Source organism: Leuciscus leuciscus, assembly GCF_965113295.1.
Source record: "Leuciscus leuciscus genome assembly, chromosome: 13".
Classification (NCBI taxonomy): domain Eukaryota; kingdom Metazoa; phylum Chordata; class Actinopteri; order Cypriniformes; family Leuciscidae; genus Leuciscus; species Leuciscus leuciscus.
Window position 1 is genome coordinate 11,844,967 of NC_138737.1, and position 22,093 is coordinate 11,867,059.

General features: G+C 35.5%; 2 protein-coding genes across 3 annotated transcripts in view; both read left to right on the forward strand.

Moving 5' to 3' along the window:
• zap70 (zeta chain of T cell receptor associated protein kinase 70) overlaps positions 1-14,455 on the forward strand; it is a 15,916-nt gene extending 1,461 nt beyond the window's left edge. The window contains exons 2-13 of one of the 2 annotated variants that reach the window (XM_082187591.1): positions 2,682-3,126; positions 4,444-4,604; positions 5,286-5,424; positions 6,425-6,509; positions 6,680-6,696; positions 6,794-6,833; positions 10,257-10,449; positions 10,537-10,743; positions 11,908-12,100; positions 12,669-12,809; positions 12,896-13,008; positions 13,844-14,455. In XM_082187591.1, the coding sequence (XP_082043717.1) occupies positions 2,725-3,126; positions 4,444-4,604; positions 5,286-5,424; positions 6,425-6,509; positions 6,680-6,696; positions 6,794-6,833; positions 10,257-10,449; positions 10,537-10,743; positions 11,908-12,100; positions 12,669-12,809; positions 12,896-13,008; positions 13,844-13,961 (1,809 nt within the window). In that variant the 5' untranslated portion in view covers positions 2,682-2,724 and the 3' untranslated portion in view covers positions 13,962-14,455. Of the gene's footprint in view, positions 1-1,469; positions 3,127-4,443; positions 4,605-5,285; positions 5,425-6,424; positions 6,510-6,679; positions 6,697-6,793; positions 6,834-10,256; positions 10,450-10,536; positions 10,744-11,907; positions 12,101-12,668; positions 12,810-12,895; positions 13,009-13,843 lie in introns of those variants that run through there. The other variant, XM_082187592.1, reaches the window with a different exon arrangement.
• Positions 14,456-14,849: 394 nt separating this feature from the next.
• Positions 14,850-20,832, forward strand: mob3a (MOB kinase activator 3A). Its single transcript, XM_082187612.1, has 4 exons — positions 14,850-15,070; positions 16,227-16,708; positions 19,399-19,601; positions 20,470-20,832. Exons 2-4 carry the CDS (start codon positions 16,291-16,293, stop codon positions 20,497-20,499), a joined length of 651 nt encoding a protein of 216 aa, XP_082043738.1. The 5' UTR covers positions 14,850-15,070; positions 16,227-16,290; the 3' UTR covers positions 20,500-20,832.
• Positions 20,833-22,093: the final 1,261 nt, after the last annotated feature.

Sequence of the window (22,093 nt, forward strand, 5' to 3'; positions counted from 1 at the left end):
TTTGGTGGCAATAATCCAGACTGTTTCACTGCCCAAATGCCCATGATATTTCAGTGGTCCTGTGAGACCATCTAAATATGGGCACAAAATCATGCAAAGTTGGACAAGAAAAAGTGTAATAAAAAAAAACAAAGTGAGCAGTCTTGAACGGGGCAGGGGTCAAATAGCCTTTTACGTATAGGAAAAAGAAAGTTTTGCTTTCCATTGTAGGCTACTTGGCCTTTTTGAATAAAGTTAGTTTCCATTCAAGGCAGTTGAGTTTGGGTTTATGGACATAAACATTGTGAATATTTTGGGCGTCATTAAGCAACGTAGTTCAGATTCTTGTGTTCAGAACATGGAAAATCTGTAAATGCGATGAAACCATTGTTAGGGCATTTTATTGAACTCAATCAAAAGAGCTGTTACAACTCAGTTTTCTTAGCTTTAAATTCATCTTCAAATTCTTCATGTAGTCCTAAACAACCTTAAAAATGAACGTATGCCTCAACACCTTGATCTTATTTTGGTCTTGAATAGTTTTCAAAGACGCTCATTTTCAAAGCTCCGTTTATAGATTAACTAGACAGCGAACACCCTTCTCTGATGTTTGCTTGTTTCTAAATGCATCTGAGAAATTTTTTTCGCAATGAAAAAATTCACGCAATACGGAAGAGAAGATTTGTCGATGAGTTTCAGCCGCAATATCGTCACCCACTTTTCACACCGGAAAATAATGTTTAGACAAACAAATTATTAAGTTCCATTACACTTTCCGCTGAACATTGACAAATCTATCTTGAAGTTACATCTTTCACTGCTGAAAAAACTAATTCAGACTAGTAGGCTTACTAATAGTAGGCCTAAGTAAGCCTACTTTCCCAGAATTATATACAGAATATATATATATTTGTGTGTGTGTGTGTGTTCTAAAATAGTTTTCATTTAAATATAGTTTATATAGATTTAAAAGTTAAAATGTATATACATTTTATAGTTAATATAATTTTGAAATATGTATGTACTGTATATAATTTATAAATATATACATATGTATTAATATAATATTCAAGTAATATTCACCCATCCATCTCCAATATGCTTATCCTCTGTAGGGTCACAGGGATGCTGGAGCCTAACTGAAATATTGAAATAATAATATACATATATATGTGTATATATATATACGTGTGTGTGTGTGTGTGTGTGTGTGTGTGTGTGTGTGCGCGCGCGCGTGTACGCGTGTGTACATATATACTGGGTATGTATACATATACATACATACTGTTCATAAACCATTTATATTTCATTCTAATATATACATATATAATCTATATTAACATATATATATATATATATATATATATGTTTTTTTTTGTGTGTGTGTGTGTGTGTGTGTGTGTGTGTGTGTGTGTGTGTGTGTGTGTGTGTGTGTGTGTGTGTGTGTGTGTGCTAAAATGTTTTTAAAAATTCAATCCAACGAAGCAGCTAACCAGTGCCTTATAATTTACTTTTTAATCATATTGTATAAATCCTTCATGGTGTGCTACATTCAGGGATAACATAAATAATAATAGTAAAAAATTGCAACATCACACCTACATTAAATTCCAGATGTAAAATGGAAAAGGATCAGATTGCCTCATTAGACTCATGTCTCCTCTCAGACAGTGCCCTGTCCCCCAGTGTCTTTGCTGTGGCCTGTGGTGGTTTAAGACAAGGTCTCAGGTCTGTGTGTGTGTGTGTGTGTGTGTGCGTGTGTGTGTGGCTGCGGCAGGGTCTTTCTCTGTGTTTTAACTGTTATAGTCCCTTTAAGTGTGGGCAGCTCTGTGTCCAGGAAGCTGTGGTTTAAATCAAAGCTAGGGTCCTCCATTTGTTGTCACTTCATGTGATTCCACCTCAGAGCATGTTCAAACTCTGTCTGGTAGACATTGTGAGATAATTTGCATAAAATTATGGAATCTAAAGTGTGACGTGCAGAGAAAAGCCATTGGGATTTTTGTGTGTGTGTGTGTGTGTGTGTGTGTGTGCAGTTTTGACTTTCTGGTGAAAACATGATGCATACATGTTTCATTATTGACCTCCTACTCTCCTACACAGAATTAGCATTCAGCCACTGGAAAATGTTCATCACTACATAAAGAATCCATTATAGACATTTGGTGCCACATTTGCATCTTTTTGCCTTTTTTGGTATTTTCTAAGCGGCTGCTTCATTTTCTTTCACTTCCCGAGATGTTTCAATATAGCATGTGTCTGTTGACAAGCTTAGGAACATTCTTGAAGCATCAGCACCTGCACAGGGTGGAGGGTTGTCATATAAGAGTGGCGGGGGCGGGGAAGGATATGTCTGAGTTTCCTGTTGTGGTGATTCGATCCGAATGCGAGACTTTGCCGGTTGCAAAGCAACACTAAAGCACCAACCACACCAACTTTTACTTTGTCTTATTAACTATATGTTCCTCTACACACCAATAATTTTATCACACAGGGCCGTCAAATGAAAATGTTCATGTTAAAGTCATAAAAAGAGGGAAACTGAGAAAAGAGGGAGAGATGCGTTCAGACGGGGAACATCCTCCCACATCCCACATCAGCAAAAACACATGCTCACAACAGTTTGCCCCATTTTGTTGAACTTATCAGCCACTTCAATCTGTCTCGCTCTCTGTCTTTCTCTGTCAAAACTTCATTTTCCGCAGCTGCTGATCTAGTGAGGCTCTTCGACCCCTCGCCGTCTCCATCATGACCGACCCTGCCGCGGACCTCCCGTTCTTCTATGGCAGCATCAGTCGCTCGGAGGCCGAGGACCACCTGAAGCTGGCTGGCATGGGAGACGGCGTCTTTCTCCTGCGCCAGTGTCTCCGCAGCTTGGGTGGCTATGTCCTGTCCTTGGTCTGGAACCTTGAGTTCTACCATTACTCCATAGAGAAACAGTTGAATGGCACGTACTGCATCGCGGGTGGGAAGCCTCACTGTGGGCCTGCTGAGCTCTGTGAGTACTACAGCAAAGACCCAGATGGGCTCGTGTGTACCTTGAGGAAACCCTGCCTGCGATCAACCGAAACGGTAATCAAGACGGGCGTCTTTGACAGCCTGAGGGACAATATGCTCAGGGAATATGTGCGCCACACCTGGAACCTGGAGGTAAGGGTTTCAAAACAGGTTTGATTCTGATTCGTTGACCCACAAAGTGTTGATTAATATTTGGTAATTGCACGGCTATGAAATAATAGAGGTGTAGCGATACCTTCCCTCGTGTCATGATTCCATACATATCATGATACTAAACTCACGATATGATATTATTGCGATACACCAAGAAAATTTGGAATTTCATTGGGGTGAAATGAATAGGCTTGGACTTGGTGCTGGTAACCCAAAGCACAATGGTGACACCACAATAAAAAAAATTCATGATTCTGAAGCTGATATGATTTAAATATGTTTAAATAATGTAGGCCATTTTTTACTGGTAACATAAGACATTTGGCATAATCAGGACCCTCAAATTCCCCCATTGCATTATACATTATATTCAACATGATGTATTGTAGTTTAATGTAGTAATGACACTACATTTTTCTCACACTATCCACGATACATATTGTTGCATTTTTGTATTGCGATACATTGTGACGGGATATGTTGTTACACCCCTATGAAATAGTACGGTTACATATCACTTAACTTTTTTCTCTTCAGTGTTGTATGTTTTTAGCAAAACACATAATCAGGGACATATGGAAATAGTTCAACACAGAACAAAAACATAATAAACTTGAAAAATGTTCTGATCTACACAAATGATACTGCCTTATACATGAAGTAAGGTATAGTTTATAAAAAATTAAAAATAATTGTGTCATCATTTACCCTCATGTCATTCTAAACCTGTTTCCTTTTCTGCGGAACAAAGAAGATATTTTGAAGAATGATAAAAAAACACTGAATCATTTCTCAAACTACATGAGGGTGAATAAATGACGACAACATTTAAATTTTTTAACCTTTAATAAGTTAAAGTGGAATAATTGACTCTAAACCTTAAAATTCTTGTAACTTAAAAATGACGCGTAACAGCTCCTCAGCTTCACATTGTGGCCGAAATACATTTGCACATATTTTTGATTATCCTTTAAATAAGCATGCATTTAATTTCTCTATAGTTAACCGTATAATGGAGTCCTTAAAGTGACATTTGCACAGAGACACTTGCAGAAATTGTCTTGCGTGCACATGAAAAGAGGTCTCAGGGTTTTTTCCTACAAATTACACTTTAGATGCACCACTGTCTAATTCCCCTTATCCAAATGTGTTTTACTCCCTTTTTTAATCCATTTTATGGTTTCTTAAAAAACATTATTACTGTCATGCTCCAACAGTGAGGAAGGAAACACTTGTGCATGCTAGCAGATTTTTAATGAGTTTTAACTTTTAACTTTTTATGTTACCTTTTTTTAGGGGGAGGCCATGGAGCAAGCCATCATAAGCCAGGCCCCACAGCTAGAAAAACTGATTGCCACCACAGCGCATGAGAAAATGCCCTGGTTCCACGGCAAGATCCCTCGGCAGGAGGGTGAGAGACTACTGTACTCAGGTTCTCAGCCGGATGGAAAGTTCCTGTGAGTGAAGAGCTTGGTTCATCAGACGTGACAGTCTCAAGTTTTCCTCCAGCATTAGAGTGGAAAGGTCATGATGACACATGGGCTGCTTTTAGATGCAAATTAGATGATCAGTTTTGTTTGTAGCAAAGATAGAGCTGGGTCTTCAGTGGTGTCGTGAGTAAATTCAATGCAGTGTGGATGATTACAATGCTGTATTTACTCATCTACATTGCCTCAAAAAGCTTCCTCTGCATCATGGCCTGCATAAACTGCTAAACTCAGAAAGACAGTTAGTTGGATTGGTCAAGATCACATATTTAGTCCTGTAACATAATTTAGGCCAATCAGCAAGCACATCGGAATGCAAATATGTGACCTCCCAGCTAGGAACGTTCACAGGACTTTGGCTAACGTTCTCTCAACGTTATGAATACATTTAAACTTCCAGTAACGTTAATAGAACGTTCTATCAGGGAACATTCAAAAGTAAAGTTTCCATAGTGTTTGCAAAATGATGAAATGGAATGTTCCCTTAACAGTCATATAACCCAGAACAAAAAGCTTTTAAAACATTTTTAAAAAACTAGACGTTTTGAACGTGCAGGGAACATAACTTAATGGAAACGTTAGCAGAACATTCTTAGAATATGTTTTTGTTAGCTGGGCTGTGATTTCTAATTTTCTAAATCTGTTTTCTAGAGTTCGAGAGAGAGAAGAATTTGGCACCTATGCGCTGTCAGTGACATACGGAAAAACTGTATACCATTATCAGATCTTACACGACAAATCAGGGAAATACGCAATGCCTGAAGGAACTAAATTTGACACTGTGTGGCAGGTATGCTTTACCCATCAAAGAGTCTGTCATCTCATTTTACATTTAAAAAAAAAAACTCTTCTATACTCTCACGATGTCTTCTATACTCTCACGGTGTCTTCTATACTCTCACGATGTCTTCTATACTCTCATGATGTCTTCTATACTCTCATGGTGTCTTCTATACTCTCAATGTCTTTCATACTCTCAGTGTCTTCCAGAAGACAATGTCTTCTATACTCTCACAATGTCGCCAGACGAAACTGCTTTTACAAAATTACATTCAACATTTTTCTAATTGAATTAATTTAGTTCCATTAACATTTTAAAATGCCTTTTGACATAGATGTTTATGTTTTGTACAAAAGCTAAAAGCTAAGTTTTTTTTATTTGTACATACTGTGGTGTTTGGCCAAAATGAAGACAAAGTACATTTAAAGATAACTTAAAGATTAATTTAATTGAAAAAAGTATTGCACAAAAAATATTTTTAAAATATATAAAAAGTATTTTAATTTATAAAATGTATTAATTCTATTAATCTGTAATCTGGTCGGAACAAACTAACTAAAACATCCAAAGGACAGTACAATAGAAATTTATGACCATGTTAAAATTTAGATATACAAAGATTTCTACATAATCACATAATACATAAAGTGGCCTACTTGCACAGATGCGTTTTTTATAGAAGTATAGAAGACACCGCATATTTTTATTTGCACAGATGCGTTTTGGCGCGTGCCTTCTGCACGCGCCGAAACACGTCTGTGCAAATAAAAATATATTTAAGCATAGTGCGGCCTCTCTCCCACTTTATGTATTATAATTATCTAGGCCAGCACTCTTAAAGTTGATAATTATACACACTGAGTGAAGCCTGCTCCTATCCACATTTACATAATCACATAACCCATAAACCTTTTTGTATTATTTTATTATTGTAGTTGTCATTCATGTTTTTTTTGTGTTTTTTTCTTTTCTTTTTTTCTTCTTATAATCATATTCCTTTGGAGGGCAGCTGGTTGAATATTTAAAGATGAAGCCTGATGGTCTTGTGACTGTACTAAGAGAACCGTGTGTCAACCAAAGCAATGCACCAGCAAGTATGAACTTCTATTCATCATAGAATTGTGATTTATGTAAAACATATATCTCCCAAAACTGCACAATACTGTTAAACATATGCATATGAACAGGTATCAGTTCTTTAGCTATAAGAAATATGCGTGAGTGAAAATAGCTAAGATTCTTTCTTCTTTTTTTTCACTTTTAGCTCTTGTAAATGCTCCGGTAAGTATAGCTGACAGAACACATCTATTTTTTGAACACATCTAATTATATAATGCATGTTGTAAATTGTTTCTGGGTTTCTGTTTGTGTGTTGCAGAGGAGGCCGAGAGGTAATGGATACACACCGCCCCCTATGGGTAGGTTTATAGTTGTACAAAATATAAAAGTTTAAACAATCCAACAGCAGTGATAAAATCAACAAATATGCCTATAAATTTATGTAAAAAAACAGTCCAACTCTCAGAGTCACAGAGCTGTCTTAGTTATAAATCCATAATCTTTTGGCTATTACTGCTAAACCATTTGGAATTGGACCACAGTTGTGCAACAACAAGGATAAATGGCTTAATACAGCCTAAAATATTTACTACAGAGCTGCTTGCATTAATCATGTGTTTCTGCTGGAATTTCTTTGGGTTTTTAGAATGCTGGTTTTCCATTTATGAGTAAAATAAGGTCTGTGTTAACAATACCGAAAGAGACATTCCCACAATAATACCTCAAATGTGAATTTTTAAACCGTTGTGCGCTTAAAAAGTCTTAATTTGCCAACATGTTGCTACTTAAGAACTACAACTACTATAAGGATGTTTATGAGACTGAAAACAGTTGTAGGATGAAGCACCTAAAAAAAAAATGTCTGCAGGTTTTCTAAAAACCCAATAGAAGTTAGAGGAACTGCTGTTATCTACACTGTAAAAAAAATCCTGTTAAAAAACGGTAAAAGTCTGGCAGCAGGGTTTCCAGACGGATCCCGTTAAATTACAGCAAATAACCATTTCACAAAATTACATGCAAAAAACGTAAAAATACAGAATTGACTTTACAGTTAAAAATAATTAAATTACAGTATATTTCTGTTGATAATGGCTTATTAAACTGTGGAAAAACAGATAAATTATGTCAAATTACATTAAAAAAACATTTAACTGCCAGGTTAAACTGTAAATTTAGGGGTTTATAAAGTTAGTTTATAATAATGCTGTCTATCTACAGTAATTTTCTTTTAATATATAGTTTTTCTGTGTAAAATAACTATGAAGTTATGTATGAAAATGCAATAAGTACATACATTCAAATACAAAGTTTGTATATTTACAGTTTTAATTTTAATTTTTACAGATCCAATTTCAATTTGGATCTTTGACCAATCTCTAATTAAGTAATAATAGCAAATTTACAGTCAATTTCTGTTAAATTAACTAAATGTACAAGTACAGAATACCTGCACATTTACAGAATTAGTCATTAAACATAAACACTGAACATCAAGATACGTGAATGATATTAAATACAAGCTTAGTATATAATTTAGAACATGTAAAATGTTCCACATTACAAGGCAATTGCTGTATACCTTTTTACTCTAATATAACTTACTATTTGATACATTTACAATTATATTTGATCCAAAGTGACTTACCAATTAAGAGAACGATAGAAGCAACAAGTGCAGTGACAAGTCCCAGTTAGTCTAGCACGGTACACATAGCAAGTTTTAAATTTTTTTTAATTTTTTATTAAAACAAAGATTTAGTATTATTGGTTCAAGTGTTTACGAAAAAGATGGATCTTTAGTAGTTTCTTGAAAATGTATTGAGTTGGGCAGGTCATTCCACCAGCAGGGAACAGTCCAGGTAAAGGTCAGTGAAAGTAATTTTGTGTCTCTTTGGGAAGACGCCGTTCACTTGCAGAACACAAGCTTCTGGAGGACACATAGATCTGAAGCAGTGAGTATAGGTCTTGCTGCAGCATCTGGATCAGTTGCAGAGGTTTGACTGATGCTGGAAGAGCTGCCAAGAGAGCATTACAATAGTCCAGTCTGGATAGAACAAGAGTTAGACAAGGAGTTGTGTAGCTCCAATAGGAAGGGCCGGATATTTCTGATGTTGTATAAGGCAAATCAGCAGGATCACAGCAAGGATGGTTTGGCTGAAACCATAAGCAGTTCTGTCTTGGCAAGGTTGAGTTGAAGGTGAAGGTCATTTATCCAGCAAGAATTTTCCATCAGGTAGGCTGAGATGCGAGCTGCTACCGTCAGATCATCTGGCTGGAATGAAAAGTAGAGATATGTGTCATTAATATAGTAGTGATAGGAAAAGCCATGTTTCTAAATGACAGAGCCTAGTTCCAAAAAACAATAGATGTGTGGAATCTTGTTTTCCATGATCATCTGCTTTCCACATGACCTGAAAAGAATTTTAAAACATTTACACATGTCAGAATATGTTCCACTGGGACAATGCAAAACCTCAACTGACTATGATCTGGAAGCTGAGCAGGAAAGGCTAACAGAGATGTTTTGAGCTGCCATGTGATTTTAGCTACATTTATAGAAAGTAAATGTAGCCTATATGATTTACTGTGACTTAGCAGCATCAGTAACTGTCCGTTTAACAGCCGAAAGGCTGCCTATGATGCAAAATGTAGATAAGTTAATTTCTTCATCAGAACACAAACATTCTATCAATTTTTATTTTATAAGCCTAATATATGCACCTATATACATTCTATAGCTACGTGTTGGCAAGCAGAATATGCAATTCATCATGTTGTGCTCATATTCTAATCTCATGTGCTTTCTTGTATCATTATCATAGACTGATCATTATCATCAAGTAGGCTACAGTAGTTTACTGAATTTGATTTCTTAACGGTCTTGATAGAGTTAGTCACGTTAACCCTTACGAAAATTAACCATGGTTTAACTACAAAGACAAAAACAACAAAAGAAAAAACTTGGTAGACCTATTTGTAGTAAAACTGTGGTTATTAAAATGGTAATAAATCCGCCAAAAACAAGCGGTAAAACTAAAGTAAAACTTACTTGACAGATCAGCTAACCGTTGTGGGCGAGACTAAACAACAGAAAAGTAGTGGCGGCTAATTTGAATCTGAGTCATCGCGCGCACAAGCACACACAAAGCCCTGATTGTGCAGCAACGCACATTTGGAAAAATAGGCCTATTCATAAAATATACATGAAATTAGGGGAGAATAAAACAAGGAAATGATGATCAAAATGAGCATCTATTTGCAAGACAAGATTAAAACACTATACAATAAATAATAATTCAATACAGGCCTACTGTGTAGCCTACTGTATTAACAAATACTATTATTTAACCTTAAAAAAAACTCACTTTCACCCACACATGCTTAATGATCTTCAAGGAAAACGTGTTGAATGACTGCTGATTTCTTCAGTTATACATTCTTTTCTTTGTTTTCAAATTTCACAGAAAGAATCTGTAAAATATTACTTAATATTTTATGTAAAATTACACATAACTCTGTAAAAATACAGACAATTTCCTTTTTAAAAATGTAAAATTGATGTAAAACCAAAATACAAGCAATTACCTGTAAATTTAATAGTGGACCTTTAAATTACAGCAAATATCTGTAAAATAACAGGCATTTCACTGTATGATGACAAAACGGTAAAACTCTGTAAAGAAATACAGATGATTACCTGTAAAATTACACTTTTTTTAACAGTGTAGTTTAAAGCAAATTTATGATAGCATGCTAATAACATCTGCTGTGATGTTGCCCAGTGCCTTTTGGATCCGATTCTTCACGTCCATCTTTGCCTATGGACCATGATGCATTCACCAGTCCTTATGATGATCCAAATGAATGCAAGAAAAAGACCCTGTTCATCAAGAGAGACAAGCTCATGGTCGACGAGGTGGAGCTTGGTTCGGGCAACTTCGGCTGTGTCAAGAAAGGTGTCTTCAAAATGGAAAGGTAAGTACGAAGGGTGAAAAGCATACAAATTTGTGACAGTTTAATTTTTATAAAATATTACCTAAGTGGTTTCCTTCTCCTGTGTAGCAAACAGATTGATGTGGCAATTAAAGTGTTGAAGAACGAGAATGAAAAATCAGTAAAGGATGAAATGATGCGAGAGGCCCATATTATGCATCAGCTGAGTGACCCGTTCATCGTGCGCATGATTGGACTCTGTGAGGCCGAAGCGCTCATGTTGGTGATGGAGATGGCCCCTGGTGGCCCGCTCAACAAGTTTCTCTCTAGCAAGAAGTGAGTTCATCAGAATGAAACATTTATAAATTACTCTTTTATGTGTGTTATTAATATATAGCTGAAGAATGTAGAAATGGTTTTCTACATAGTCTGTTATGTATTAAAACATATAATATATACTGTATGAATATAATTTTATATAGTGTATGAAATTTAGATTTTTATAAATAGTGACCATAAACTATAATACATATAATAAAAAGTTAATTTATTTGTATTTTTATATTGATATTTTTATTTATAGATTTGATATTTATATGTCATTTTATATTATGTAAATGTCATATATATACTTCATATATATGTATTAGATTATATATTATTGTATATATAATTATTAGATTATATATTATTGTATGTTTTTTTTTTTATATAATTTCATTTCTATTTTCATATTTGAAAAAAACTGTGATAGAATTGATTTAGTGATTTGTGCTCCGCTTAGTGTTAAAGTGGGAAAGCTCTAATCTGAATTATATAAGCAAATAACCAATCATATATTATTATATATCAATTATATATATATATATATATATATATATATGTGTGTGTGTGTGTGTGCGTTTGATTTATATTACATTGTGGGAACCAAATGTCCCCACAAGGATAGTAAAACCTGAGATCACCTCCATTGTGGGGACCAGCCAGCGGTCCCCATGAGGGGAATGGGTAAATAAACATACTAAATTGTATTTTTTTGAAAATGTAAAAATGCAGAAAGTGTTCTGTGATGGGTAGGTTTAGGGGTAGGGTTAGTGTAAGGGGACAGAATATACAGTTTGCACTGTATAAAAACCATTAAGTCTATGGAGAGTCCCCACAAAGATAGTGGACCAGACATGTGTGTGTGTGTGTGTGTGTGTGTGTGTGTCTATAAATATATATATTATTTCGAATATACTGTATATATTTTTTCAAATATATATATATATATATACTGTATATATATTTGAAATAAATATATTTATCTGAGATAGAAGTGATTTAGTGATTCCTGATCCACTTCACTTTGTGTTAAATTGTGAAAGCTCTAATCTGAATTATGGAAGCAAATAGCCGACCAGAAAGTCATAAATTAAAACCTTGTTCTGACTAAATCAGAAAATACCCAAGGTGCTCAATAACATCAATTTACACTGATACTCTTTTTGTTCCTTTCAGGGACCAGATCACTACGGAAAACATTGTGATGTTAATGCATCAGGTCTCAATGGGGATGAAGTATTTAGAAGGAAGGAACTTTGTGCACAGAGACCTGGCTGCACGTAATGTACTATTGGTCAACCAGCAATATGCCAAAATCAGTGACTTCGGCCTCTCAAAGGCACTGGGTGCAGATGACAACTATTACAAGGTGGGCTGTTCTCAGATGTTCTGCGGGAGAAACACAATTACGTTTTAATTATAGTAAATTGTGTTTCTATAACACTTTGTAAACACTGTTTTAGGTACTTATTGTGGTCTTGGAGAAATTTAATCTTTTCTAAACATTTGTAAATCTTCTATATTGTACTGTCAATATACTAACAATAGGACCAGTTCCTTGTTCCTGTTGCATGACTAGTCACATGACCATCAGTGGCCCATTACAGAAATATAGGCCCGGTTTCACAGACAGGATTTAGATTAAGCCAGGATTAGGCCTTAGTTAAATTAGGACATTTAAGTAGCTTTTATAAACGTGCCTTAGAACAGAACATTACTGGTGTGCATCTTGAGACAAAACAATGGCACTGACATATTTAAAGATATGTCAGTGCAAGTTGCTTTCAGATAAATCATGCTTTTTAGTCTGGGACTAGACTTAAGCCTTGTCTATAAAACCGGGGGGATAATGTCTAACAAGTTGGATGCTACCTATGATGGTACAGGTCCAAGGTTAAAAGAATAGTCATTCAAAGTATGATTTTGTATGTGTATAGGCCCGTACAGGTGGAAAATGGCCTCTGAAGTGGTATGCGCCAGAGTGCATTCATTTTCACAAGTTTTCCAGCAAAAGTGATGTTTGGAGCTTTGGCATTACGATGTGGGAGGCCTTCTCCTTTGGAGGGAAGCCTTATAAGGTAAATATTTACACTGTCACATTACTTACAACCAACTTAAATGAGTTGCTCATGTGATTTTTCATCCATTTATTTTCCCCATGAAGAAAATGAAAGGCCCAGAAGTAATGAGTTTTCTTGAAAGTGGTAGCCGTATGGATTGCCCAGTTGGATGTCCTGATACCATGTATGAACTGATGAAAGAATGCTGGACATACAAGTAAGTATAATCTAATGCCATCAAGTTTCTTAAATTAGCTATGTTTCCATCCAAAGTTGTGACAAAACTTATGCGCAAAATTGGAATATCACATAAAACATTTGCAGATAAAGCAGCGTTTCCATCTCATGTTAAAGAGAACAAGATCGTCACTTCCTGGGAAATTGGCACAAAATATCTGTAATAAAAAAGGAAGTTGCTGCAATCGGGGGAAGCCACTGTGGCTCTGTTTTCCTACATCATAAATGACTTGCATCTCAGAGTGCGCAGACGAAACACAATATACACTTTCATGTTATCCTGCGTTCGGATGCCTGGTGTTTGGGAACGCAATCATGTGAGACACTTCTGGCAGGTCATTATGCTAAATTATTCTGATGAAAGACTTTGGCTCAGACATTTCAGAATGATCAAGCCAACATTTGAGATGCTGTGCAATGAAATTGATTCACTTGTTAGACTTGTTATCCAGTTACATCCACTGTTGAGGCAAAGTCACGTGTGATTTATTTATTATTTTTGCACATTGAGGGTTTTATTTGGGAAATGTGTTTCCATCGTAGTTTATGCACATTTATTATCGGTATTTAAAAAAAAAAGTCTGTCTCAATTGAGTGCATACGTTTTTTATGCATATTTTTTAGAATTTATGCGCATCTTGGCGTTTCCATACAATGTTTCATACATTTTTATATGATATCCCAAAATGCACATAAAAATAGGTGGGTGGACACATATCTGTTGACATTATAAACTACTAGTCATACTTGTCTGTTTGCTTATGTGCGGATGAGGGACTCAAGCAAATATGAATAACTTCCTTTGTCTTCTGCAGGCATGAAGAACGGCCAGGCTTTGTCAAAGTGGAGGAGAAGATGAGAACTTTCTATTACTCCATTTCCAAAAAGATACCGGATTACATGAAAACAGAGAATGGAAAGCCTCCTAAGTGATCAGAGGGGCAAATGGAAACATTTCAAGCCAGGAGAGAATGAAAACATGGGAAAAACTGTTTTAAAATATATGTTACTGTAATATTATGTCTATCAAACTATCTGACTGAGCAATGCAAGTCATCTTTTTTTTTAATTATTAGCTTGTCACTATCAGTGCTCATAATACTACTTTCAGCCAGTGCCTATTTACTATTTAAATATGATATATTATAGTTGGTTATCCAAAGAAATACTTTTTCCCTGCAAAAGTGTTTCAGTTAATGAAATCAGATGGATGTATTTTCTCCATACATTAACACTTTCAAGATGAAAGTAGGCTACATATTTACTCAAACTTTATGGTCTTGTTCTCTTTGTTAAATATTCTGTGATTGTATGTTTCCTGCCATTCCTTTTGTTTAACAATATATATGTTCCCAAACTTTTGTATTTTAATTCATTTTGTAACAGTTCTTGAGTTTTCAAACTTGCAATAAACTGCACATGCCTCATTACTTCTCCCTGACCCCTTTGTTTACAAATAATTTACTTGGTAACACTTTATTTTACAGTGTCCTTGTTACATATCATGTACTTAACATAGTAATAACTTACATGCAACTAACTCTCAACTAAACACTAATCCTATCCTAACCCTAATTAATATTACTCAGTAGTACTGAGTCAGTACTTAAATATAATTACACTGTAACAATGAGAGTGTTAAAATAAAGTTTAAACATTTAGTTTAATGTGAATTTAAAAGGCTGCTTTTTAACTTTTAAGCTATAAATATCTCCAATACATGAAATGTTTTGATGTTAGTGTGTAACCATAGTGAATCCAATACACTTCCTTCATGTTCAGTGGCAGACAGAAGAGGCTCTACTGATGTTTCAATAGAGGAAGTGTACTTTGCTCAGCAGGGAGGGGCTTGTGGTTTCCTTAGAAAGTGTGGACTTAATAATTGTTACAGTGCGAAGGCCACGTTCCTTTTAACTCTATAACAATTGCAAATACAATGTGATTACAATAACGAAGAACGGTCTTGAAAAACGAACAAAATAGAGGGCGGTGTAAAAAAGGCGCTTCACATCAAAGCGGAACAAGAAAGGCGCTTGCTCGCGGTAAGTTTGCTTCAACTTCACTGTACGCTTCGAAAACATTCGCTTTACAAAATCGTTTTTAAAAACGTTATGAGTATTTAATTCGAGCTTTTTACAAAGGTTATATTGTTATCGCAACTAGGTGTTTCCATGAAAGTTAAATTTATGTGTTTATCAGTCCTGGTCACGCCATTAAAAACGACATCGTCACACGGAATTAGCGTGTACAGACGAGAGTCTCGCGCAACATGTTGTTTCGCATTTTGTGTGCGTTACTGGGATCCATTCATTAAGAAACATGTACAAATTCACATGTTTTCAATATTTAAGTTGTAAGTGTGTGTGTGTGTGTGTGTGTGTGTGTGTGTGTGTGTGTGTGTGTGTGTGTGTGTCATTAATTAACATACTGTAGATATTAGCCTATAGAAGATGCTGGAATCCCCCTGCCCTGGCCAATAAATGCCACCCATGGTGCCCTACAGGAAATTACTCAGAAATTCCCATAATATTCTAAATATAATGCCTGTGTATACAACCTGTTCAGTGACCAACATTTCTTTAACATGCAGATATGATATATTGTATTGTTTGTTTCATCATGTTAATCTGAGAAAATCTGTTTTCTGTTTCTCACTACATTTTACCACTTGATGTTGATGGAAGAACAGCAAATTGGAATTAATCCTTGAGTTTGAGAAAAGAATCATGTAAGAAATGCATGAAAGAATGCAAGTATAAAAATGTTGATTCAAAGACTGAAGTTATTTCAGTGTCAGAGCCGAAAGAAAATCACAAGTACTCTTTTTATGTGTTTTGTTCCCACCTGGAAATATTACAGGAGGTCTTGAAAAAGTCATGAAAATTAAGAAAATTCTCTTAAAATATATATATATATATATATATTATCTTGTTTAGCATTAAATAATATAAACATAAAATATTGATTAGAAACTGCCCTTTATGTGTGCAATGTTATGAAATGTTGTTCTCATCATAAAATGAAATCATTATCCAAAAGGTCTGGGAACCCGGGAGCGGACAAAGTTTGACCTAGTTTTATTTTCTCTCCCTTTTTCGCATTCAGCATCCGTCCTCCCTCAGAGTACAATCGCTGATTACCGAGAAGCCTCCACACAATATTGTCATTGTTTATCCATCCTTTAATTTGTCATTTCAGGCACCCCTGCTATCAAAAGGCTCATTTTAAACGCATTACACAACAATCCCGTCCTCCGGCAACCATGTCCATGGCCCTAAAACAAGTCTTCAACAAGGACAGGACATTCCGGCCCAAGCGCAAGTTTGAGCCTGGAACGCAGCGTTTTGAGTTGCACAAGAAAGCACAGGCGTCTCTTAACGCCGGTCTGGACCTGAAGCAAGCGGTGCAGCTGCCGCATGGCGAAGACCTCAACGATTGGGTGGCCGTTCACGTGGTAGACTTCTTTAACCGCATCAACCTCATCTACGGCACAATCAATGACTCCTGCACAGACCAGACCTGCCCCATTATGTCCGGCGGGCCAAAGTACGAGTACCGCTGGCAGGACGAACAGAAGTACAAGAAGCCCACCGCTCTCCCAGCACCCAAATACATGAGCCTGCTAATGGACTGGATTGAAGTCCAGATCAACAATGAACATATCTTCCCCACTAATGTTGGTAAGGACCACATGATCCAAAACACTTTGTTGTTGACCAACATTTCCTTAATTTGTTGGATGCGTTTAGTTTTTAATCAAGTTAAAAGTCCAAAGTATACTTCAGTTTTTACATGTACGCAAGGGTACACAGTGTGCGTGATGCAAATTTCGTCACCAGAAACTGTTTTTTGTAACCACGTGTACAGACACCCAGTTTTTGTAATCATACGTACTTTGTACGCACAGGTCACACATTACAATTGAATTGAAATACCGGAGACTGCAACAACAACATATGCCCATATTGACAAGCGCTTGTGAAAGGGGGTTACAAGATAGTCGCAACTTTAGTTTCAAAGAATACAAAGACATTATTATCTGTCATAACTTCTGGAGAAAAATAGTGCAGACACTGGATAAAGATGAAACTTTCTAGAGCGCATGTGCCGACCGCCTGCATTCGCACACTATCAAATGGAGTATACTTTGAAAGGCTACGTGTTCGACTGTACGCATACGCGTAAAAAAAATGGAAGTGTTCTTTGGGCTTTGTAAAAGTGTTACCAAACAGTCTTTATTAAACTAACAACGGAACACTCAGGAGATCACAGGAGCTAAATGTTAACACAACCAGACAACATTGACAATATTGGACACTGAACAGAAAGAACTCAAGGCTTAGGGGCTGTTTTCACGACACCGTTTTCAACTAAAAACTGAAAACTTTTTTTGGCCGTTCATTTACACGACAATGGCTTTTTGTGGGCATGAAAATGCAAACCTTTGACAACGGGTTTCAAAGTGCAAGTTTTTAAAAAAGATACCGTTATCGTCTCCGTGTTAACTACAAAAACGAATGTGTGAAAATGGTGATGTCATGCGCATGCATATTACATGTTCAGTCTATAGGCGCGTAGTGTTTCTTTACAAAGTGACTGCCAACTACTGGCCTGGCATGAATAATACAGTGTTTTCGTGGATCCGTGTGAGCAGGGATCGTTTTCACAACATTGGTGTATGTATGCAAAAAAAACCGCAAAGGAATAACGTTTCTGTTTTTAGTACATCATTGTCGTGTAAATGTACTGATTACTGATTCCTGATTACTGACAGTTTCCATTAAATCTACTGGTAACTTACAGTTTTCTTCATTGTAGATTGAATAGCAATATTGCTAGATTACTAACATTAAGGTTTGGGGTTCGAGTTAGTTTGCTAAAAAGGAGTGAATTAATTCATTATTAGTCCAAAATGTATTTTGACACCAAAGTCACACTTTAAAATGTATGAGATACATTGCTCATATAGCAAAGTATGAAAAAAAATGGTATCGGCAAACAAATTATCCAGGACATTTTCTTAGAACGTTTTGGAGTCATTTTTACACTTTTAACCAACTGACAATTTTAGTAAATATACAATATGAAATCAGTGAATGAAACGCAATAACATTTAAACTTTGTAAAATGTATCTTAAATGCCCAAAATACTGTACCTTTTGAGGTTTATATATATATATACATACATTATTATTATTTAAATTTTTTTGTCCTCCAAACCCAAACCTTTGTTGGTCATCAGAGTGAGCTATGCAGAAGACATTTGAAGATAATTCTAGTATGGCACGGATGTCTCAAAATGGCCATCATAGGTCATCATACAAGTAAAACATGTTGACCATTCGAAGCAGCATTTAAGACATGAATAAACTATGAATCAAGATGTAGTTTGTCAAACATGCAGAAACCTTCGGGATGGTCAAGTGCTGTTTGATCTCCCTGGCTTTGTCTCATTATCTCCAACCTGCCATCTGACACCTGTGATGCCTTTCAAATGGGGTCATACAATTTACAGTGGGATATAAATAGACTAAGTCTGCATATGGAACAGATTCTTAGAATGCAATGAGACGGTTGCAAAATCATCTATGTATAAGGACATGGTTGTCTGCATACAACCCAGATCGCAGGACTCTATTAATAAATGGTGCTGTGGAAATATGATTCTGCAATTTATAATCCATCATATCACATGCCCCAGATAAGAAACTTATAATGTGAGGACGTGCAGATGAGAAAATAAAGTTTTAAAGTGAAAATGAAAATGAGTTTTCTCTCATTCAAAGATACGAGACACTTGTCTCCTCTGATGATATCAGCAGACTCGATGGCATTTTTATCTTTAAGTTCTGGATACACAAAAAGTGATTTTTCTGTCACTGTTGGCATGTAATGCAACATAATGATGTTAAAATAATGATGCTGCCATCTTTCTAAAGTCATTTTTGCTTTTAAAATTAAAATTGTTAAAAATCTAAAAAAGATTCCTCAATAAATATTCATCCATGACATTTAATATTTTGGCTTTCATCACTATTCATGTTTGTCTTTCTTCAGAAAAAAAAAAAGGAACAAAAGCAAAAATATGAGTCAGGGAAGTTTCCGAAATTTGATTGATTTGACACGCAATGACCCAAAACTAATTTCTTTCATAAAAAAAAGATGTTGTACTGACCAGAAACTTTTGATCTGTCGTGTGTGTAATTTTGTATGCTACCACTATGTATTTGAAAAGTATTAACACTCCGTTAACAATGTTTAGCTTTTGAAATTCTCGCTCTTGAGACTGTTTTCTCATCAAAACACGTAGGTTATTCATTCTCTTTGTGGTTTATTTTCATTTTCGTGTGTTTTTTATTTATTTTTTTAGGTACACCATTTCCTAAGACCTTCATGCAGGTAGCGAAGAAGATCTTGTCTCGTTTGTTCCGGGTATTCGTCCATGTCTACATCCACCACTTTGACCGCGTGAGCCAGATGGGAGCAGAGGCCCATGTGAACACCTGTTACAAACATTTCTATAACTTTGTTACTGAATTCAACCTCATAGACCACAAAGAGCTGGAACCACTGGTAAGCATATGTGTTAAAGAGAACAACAGTCAAAAAGCGCATTTTTTTTATTATATTCATTTTATATTATATCTGCATTAAATTGCTTTAGGAATTTTATCTGCAGAAAATGCTACAGGAAAACATTATTATATTACATCATATTATATTATATATTTTTATCTGCAATAAATTGCTACAGGAAAACATTTTATCTGCAGTAAAATGCTACAGGAAAACATTTATTATATCATATTATTTAATATTATATGCCTGTGTATGTGTGGGTTTATAAACATGTCAAAGTGAGTTCCCATAACCTCTTGAGAGCAGAAAGCGAGAAACAAAGAGCGACAGATACAGAAACAAGCGCTAATGCTTCATCTCATGATTAGTAGATAACAAGCCCATTTTGTAATGGCTTTGCTAATTGGTAGGGCCACACTAGGACAGAATGAGTCAGCAGGTTTGATATTCCAGCCTCTATCATTTTTTCATCACAGGCAGAAAACCCCTTCGTTCTATAGCTGCAACAGTTCATTCTCTCAGTTGTCACAGCTGAATTGGTGATGTGGGATCAGGTGACACCCACAGGTCCTATTACTGACATCAGGAGCTCAGTCACTTTGCATTTCCAAAGTTTTTGCATCTATATATATAAACAAGGAAAGATGATCTTTATGTATTTCACTATAAAAACATAACATTTATATCTATAAATAAAATAAGTAAATTTCATGATAATTGAATATCAGAGGCAGGTTCTTTTTATTAGACAAAGCTTTTTGAATGCAGATATGTGGTAGGTGCCAGAACATATGTGATGCTTGAAACTTGTGGTTTTGTGATGGTTTATGCCATGCTAATGCAGTGCTATTTCCCCTAACAGAAGGAAATGACGTCACGGATGTGCCACTGAAAAGAGAGCGGACCTTTACATTCCAGTCAGATCAGGACCACGCAAACGTACAATTTTAAAGCAGACAAACTTTCAAAGACTTTATTTTTTATACACTTTTAAAGTACTGTAATAATCTATTTAGAGAGAGACATGTACATCTCTCTGTATTCTCATGTTTAGGCATATGGAGAGTATTTTTTATTAGAAATCAGTATTATCAGATATTTTTGTTTTTCCAAATTTGTTCTGAATCATTCCTTTTGTTCTGTTGAACTGTTATAATCTTTAACATGCAGATTATATTTGACTATTTATGTATGTGGTTGAGATATTAAACCCCACTTCCTCTTGTCTGTGTATGTCATTGTTCTGTTCTTGGTTTTTGGTCATGTTCTCATCGCTAATTCTGACTAAAAACTTATATATGACTTAATGTTTGACTACTACAACAAAAATGATATATATATTTTTAGGACATAATCCCTGCCATTTTATTTCACCACCTGCTATGTGTGGATTTTTTAAATAATTTCTCTGTGTCTGGCTTAAATGAAAGATAATCCTGTTTCTCCAGCTCACTGTCTTTTCTAATGGTTTTGTCTCAGTCTCATTTACTCAGCCTTCTAATGATCTTCACAATCAAATCCATTAAATGAGATAGCAGTTAAAGGCAGAAATAATTGTGCTTTTAGGCTGTCGCTCCATGTACGTGCAGGGCAACACACATTTGTTTCTGTCCACTAGATGGCAATGAAGGCACATCACATTCACAACATGAGACCTAGATGATGAAATGTTGTATTGAGTTAGATCACTGACTGACTAGGTCCACAATTTGGTTATGCAACTGGTTTTCATTATTAAACAATGCTCTTTTATAATTGTGCTTTCTTCAGCGTTTTAACTATGACTAATCAGCGAATTTTTTTTTATTGTAAAGAGTTTTAAGTATTTTTGTCTTAAAGAGTATTTTAGTTTAATAGAGTATAACGTTTATAGAGGTATTTGTTCTGTTGTGGAGTAGCCTACATGCTGAATAAGTGCTGAGTTGCACGTTTAGGAGAAATAATTATTCAGCCTCAGTTTGTTTGGATGATGAAATCGTTAACTGTAATCGCCGGTAATCGCGCTCCACCCTTGCCTTAAACACCACCTCTGTCGCAATCGTTCTTCAGTCTGCCAGAAGAAGCCAGATTTTTCCAGTAGTCTCTGCATTATAATGAGTAGGCGTGTCTTAGTGTCATCCAACATTGACGTTGAACGGTGTGACAACAAGGTCATGTTTGTTATGTTCCCATTTTCAAAACCAAGTTAATATATACAGATTCAAACCTATTCAGAAAGCTAAAAGGGTTCACTTAGCCATGGTCTTTTTTTATAGGTATAATAAGCGTTTCCATGCACAGTTGCACACCGTTACTAAATAGCTGCCAATATTCTACAGAAAAACAACTAGGCTACTGAACTCTATTGATTCGACAAAGTATGTAGGCCTACACTAAAATATATAATGCTGCTAATTCGTTTTTTTAACTATAAATATAAAAAATAAGCTGTGTAATTTTATATAATACATGTTTATTAGGACTTTTTTTTTTTGACACAGCACCAT